The 6,000-nt window shown below is 20.3% G+C and overlaps 1 protein-coding gene across 1 annotated transcript; it reads left to right on the forward strand.

Annotated features, from left to right (window-relative positions):
- The first annotated feature begins 1,028 nt into the window (after positions 1 to 1,028).
- LOC122508741 lies at positions 1,029 to 1,784 on the forward strand. Its single transcript, XM_043622260.1, has 2 exons — positions 1,029 to 1,229; positions 1,319 to 1,784. Exons 1-2 carry the CDS (start codon positions 1,143 to 1,145, stop codon positions 1,400 to 1,402), a joined length of 171 nt encoding a protein of 56 aa, XP_043478195.1. The 5' UTR covers positions 1,029 to 1,142; the 3' UTR covers positions 1,403 to 1,784.
- The last annotated feature ends 4,216 nt before the right edge of the window (positions 1,785 to 6,000 follow it).

Consider the following 6,000-nt stretch of genomic DNA (forward strand, 5'->3'; position numbering starts at 1 on the left):
TGTAAATATTAATATTAAATAATATTATTTTTGTAGTAATAATATTAAATATTATTTTTGTAACAATAATATTAAACTTTCAAGAACTTAAAATACTTTTTTTTACTTAAATCTCTGCAAAAAATTTGATTTATTATCAAGTTGACTTCAACTTTTACACAACGTTCATAAACGAAAGAAAATTGTTCATTTAGTAAATTACAGTGGCGTAGTAACCAGGGGGGCAAGAGGGGCAGTTGCTCCACCAGTTATACACATATTACATTGTTAAATATATCTATATATGTAGTTTCCCCCCCCCCCCCCGGAAAATAATTCGTTCCTACGCGGCTGGTAAATTAATTAAAAATGACGCAGCAATATTCATAAAAATATATTTAGAAAAAAAAAATTGATGTTTATATTTTGATACCTAATAATTATTTTACAATTAAATATTAAATTAAAAATAATACTTGAATGCATTAAATAAATTTTTTTCGTTGATAAACGTTATGGACTTCAACTTCGTGATTTATTTTATTTTTCAAAAATAATAATATAAAAATGTTATTATTTTTGCAAATTCAAAAATTTTGTAAACAAAATTTGCAGTAAAATTTCGTAGAGAACAACTAAATTTTTAATTTAATTTTTACTTAAATTTAAAATTGATAAATTATTTACACCTTTAGTGCACTGTCACTTTTATTATAAAAAAAGAAAAATAATTTTCAAGAAATTTTAAAATGACGAAAATGTCTTCAGACTCTGAGTGAAGAAAAAAATTTTAACGAGTTTTGTTGTGAAAAATCAGTGTTTATTGAATCATTAGAATATAATTAAAGTCAATGATATTAGATATTTACAAAGTAAGTACTTTCTTGAAATTATTAATTGAATTAATAGTTTATTAATTTTTACGAAAATAATAATTTTATTTAAATTTATTTTAAAATTTAAATAACACCGGAAATGTGAAATTTGTCCATTTTTCTGATTTTGGCAACACTGGCACGAAATTTCACTGAATTTGACTGAATTCTAGCAGACGACGTACGATAACGCACTCTTAACGTCACGTCTTAAAATATTGGTTCTCTAAAATAAAAAAAGGAAATTATTGACGTTTAAATAAACTCTATTCTCAAGAAATAGAAAAAATGGGTCACGGAGAGGAAGCAGGTGGTCCAAAATTCACAGGATTATCTAGAATTTTTAATAGTCATACAAATTATGGTCGTGCAAATGTAAGTATAATGTGAAACCTAACCTAGAATATGTTTTTTGACTCAAAAGATTTTCTAAATTTATTCAATCATTTTTTTTCTTATTTTAGGTATCAAAAGCAACTCTCGGCTCAATGATATTATTAGGATTTTATTTATATTTTAAACCCAGTAAAAAAGCAGTTGCAAAATGAAATTCTTCTCTGTCATGAAATCAAGAAATTAATAGCAATAGTCCTGTGAGTTCGTATCCATTTTTAACTTATGTAATGCTCAATTATAGATGAATTTTGTGTATCATTTGGCCTGCAAAATAAATTTAATTATCTCGTGATAAAGTGCGTGTTGAAGATTTATCAATTCTTTATTTTGTTTAATTACTGTAAAAAAAATATTTACTTCTCAGAAAACAAATTTAGAAAAACAATTTAAAAATGTTGTTTGGAATATGGAAAATTTTCTATAATTTATTAATAATACACTCACTCACTGTTGATTAATTGTTTTTGTAATTGACTCGTCGATTACGTTGAGATGTACATTATAAGTGTAAAGAATAAATCATTAGTAACGATATTTTGATTATGAATTTAGTTCCCAAATTTTCTTATTGACTCTTGAAACATTACGATTGTGAAATGAATGTATTTTAGAGATTTTATTTCTTTTTCATATTTCATTAAGTAAATTTTTTCGTTTTCGAGAAATTGTCTTCTTGAATTTATCAATGAAAATTTATTTATTTTCTTTGTGTAAAATATTCTTTTGTTAACAAAGTTTTCTTTTAGAAAAGAATTAGAATAAATTGTCGCCTTGGAAAATTTTAATTAAGAAGTAAATTTTAATTTAAAAAATACTAAAATTTATATATTAATAAAAAATAATTAATTTAAAAATAATTTCAATAGAAAATGAAAATTATATTCATTAATAAATTGGATATCCAATAAATTTTACTTTGGATGGTGAAAGAAAAACACATTTTCATAAAAGAAGTGATTTATTTTATATTTTGCAATTATTCATTCATAAAGTATTTATACACTTTTATAAGATACATTTTTTGAGACAAGATTAAATCCAATGTCTTATTTTACATTACAAGTAATTATTTTTAAATACAAAATAATTTTTTTTTCCTTTTTTTATTTCGCGTCTTGTTTTCTTTTTATGTTCCTAAAAGTTCTGAAAGTTCAAATGGACAAAATTTATTTCTTTTTCTCTTCAAAATTAAAATTTTATTACAATAATTTTGCATCCACTAAAAAAAAAGATTAATTATAAAGTTTCTAAAAGTTCAATTTACTTTTTTTTATTTTTTATTACAATGAATAATTTATGAAAATATTTTTAATGAAAAATATTTCGTTTAATTGGACGTTTGAAAAATTGTAATATAGAAAATAATTTTTTTTTTGATATTCACACATTGAAAGAGATTGTTTATCACTTTTTAATAACTTAAACTATTTGAATTAATTTTTTTATTATCAAATAAATGATAAATTTAATTTAAACTAATTTCTATTGAATTTTTAACTTTTATATTTTACTTTTTTAAAAAAATATCTAATGCTCAATGGTTATAATTGTAATAAAAAATATTAAAACAAGTCGATTGTTTATAACAATATTATTATTATCGGATATTAATCTTATATTTCTAAGTACACACGAGTTTTATGATAAGAAATTTCATAACTATAATTATTTTATAGAATTGGGTAAATTTTATTATACAGTCATTAGAGCGTTTCGTTTCCCGCATTAATTAGTTTTTTTTTACATATTATACGATTATTTATCATTGTTCACCAAGTATTGCGATTCTAAGGAATATTTATGGTACAATGGTTATAGAAAGAATGCATCAATTTAGAAAAAATAAATATCATTTGTTTTCAAAATAATTTAATTATTTTATCTAATTTTTTAATTAATTTTTATTAATTATTTTTTATTGATTAAGTTAATTAATTACAATCGAGTTAATTAACTAATCGATACAGTTATTTAATGCGTAAATGAATTTTTAAAAGTTTTCATTAAAAATAATTTTTGTAATTTTTATTCTTGAATTTTTTTTCACTGATTATTATTTGATTATTTAATTCGAAAATTTTGTGATTTTTAATAATGAAAATAATTGTTTCAGTGTAATTGAAATTTAATTTAATTTTACAATTGAAGTGATTATGTTTCTTTTTTTTATTTTTAAATATTGAAAAATAGATTAAGGGACAAATTTTGGGTTAATTAAAAAGATATGCGGAAAAATAATCCTTCCAAGCAATTTTATGTTTCTGATATATCACAAAATTGTTGTCGGATAAAAAAATTCAATTTGCTTCAGGATGATACGTATAGAATTGTTTTTTTTTTTTAACTTTTCATTTGCAAATCTATATTTTTTTAAATTAGTGTTTCTTAATTTAATTGAATGTTTGACGATTGAGCAAGTTCAATGAGTTAGAAAAATGATGCTTGAAATTAATAAATCCAAAATTCTTCCCTTAAGAATATTCTACTCTTTTTGAACAGAAAATATAATTAAATTTTAAATTAATTATTATCGAATTTAAATTAAATTTATCGCAAATCAATTTGAACTAATTAAATGATAATTATTTTGAAATAAACTAATTTCTAATTACTTTGAATTAAATTAATTATTAATTAATTTCAATCAAATTAATTATTAATTAATTTAAATGAAAATAATTAGCAATTACTTTAAATCGAATTAATTACTAGGAATCAGTTTGAATGAAATCAATTATTGTTTACTTTAAATTGAATTTATTATTAATTACTTTGAATTAAAACAATTGTTGATTACTTCAAATTCAAATAATGATTAATTAATTTGAATTTAATGAATGAAATATTTTGCCAGTGAAATTTTATTTGTATGGAATTCCAAAATTATTGATTCGTAATATAATGCTTGATAGGAATAAAAATTATGATCCACAAGTTTTGAACGTTCAAATGAACGAAACACTTTTTATTAGAAATGTTTTGATAATTTATTGTTTGCAATAAAAATTAAAAACTTAAATTTTACACTTAGAAACTTTATAATTCATTTATTTTATATCGACAAAAAATTATTGTAATAAATATTTTAATTAAAGAAGAAAATAAATAAATTTCGTTCATTTGAACGTTCAGAACTTTAGGATCATTAAAAATTATTTGCTTTCAATAATTATTTATCTGATGACAATTTTATAATAATTAAGTAATTTTGAACATTTTTAAAATTTATTGTACATTTTACATGAAGTTTTTTTAATTACATAACAAATTACCTTGTAATTCATAAAATTATCTCTTTTTTAATTACAAAAAAATCAGAATTATAATATTTTTAAACAACTTCTAAAATCATTAATTTTATACTAAACTTTAATTAATTTAATTAATTTAATATAATTAATTTAAATTAAATTCATAATATTCGAATTTAATAATTTCAAATTAAAATAAATCACTAGTAATTGCGCGAGTACAATTTTTATAATAAAATGATTAGTAATTGATTTTTTTAAAGTATAAAAGAAATTCATAGCTTGATTCAGTGCTTCTTTGGCATTTTAAAAATGTGACTATATTTGTGTTTTATTATTATAATTTTATTTAGGAATATTATTAAATGAGTATTTACAAAGGTTTTTTTGGGGAGGGGGGGGGAGACCATTTAATATTTTTGAAAGCAGTTAAAGAGAAAAATGTGCGAACTCGTTTACAATATAGATTTGATTCGATGAGTAATATTTTTTTTTATATTTGTCATAATATTGCTATTTACATGTGTGTGAAATTTGTTTTTTTTTATTCAATAATACTGATCGTCGGTTTTAAAGAAAGCAAGATTTTACTTTTCTTTGGTTTTGAAATTAAATTTTCCAGCGAATATTTTTTTTCTGAATCAAGGAATAATTATTAAATTATGTTAAAAAAGCAAGAAAAGAAAAATTTCGAATAAAAATTTTTTTTTGAATTAGATTTTTCAAAATTTGCGTAAAATCTTGTTTTCGAAAACTTATTTATCGTCGATTAGAATAGTTTACAAAATTTATATAATATTTACATTATTGCGCAGTAAATTACTTTTATTTTGGCAGATTTTTTCTCTGTGCCATAGTCATTTCTTTTAAATGTCGAATTATTTGTTTATTATTATTATTATATTTATTATTATAATTGTTATCATCTTGTCATTTTGTTAAGCAATTCGCAAATATATTAATTGTCAATATTAGGGAATAAAAATATCAGGCCTCGGATATTATATGACTTTTTCGACTTTCTTCAAATATTTTCAAATAATGCGACTTTTATCGACTTACATGAAAAATTACGACTTTTTCGACTTTTCTTTAAAATATTGCGACAAAATACCATATACAGTAACTGTAGACAAATCTTTGAAAATTTATTTTTGAATAATTTTTCAAAAATTTTTGAAATATAGAATTAAAAAGATTTTGAATAATTGAAAATTTTGTAAAATTTAATTGAAAATAAATTATTTTTCAAGTATTCTATAACAATTTTTAAAAATTAACTTTTAAAGAATTTTAATTGAAAATTTTGGAAATAATTGAATTCTTAAAAATTTTAATGAATAACTTTCAAGTGTAAATCCAATAAAAATGAAAATTATAACGAAAATTAGGTTCTAAAAGTAATATTAAAATAGGTTTCAAAAAAGTAATCCTCTGAATTCCGTTCTTGTTTTTTAAAATTAAATTATTTTCAATATTTTCAGTATTTCCGAAAATTC

Source organism: Leptopilina heterotoma, unplaced genomic scaffold, assembly GCF_015476425.1.
Source record: "Leptopilina heterotoma isolate Lh14 unplaced genomic scaffold, ASM1547642v1 Lhet_562, whole genome shotgun sequence".
NCBI lineage: Eukaryota > Metazoa > Arthropoda > Insecta > Hymenoptera > Figitidae > Leptopilina > Leptopilina heterotoma.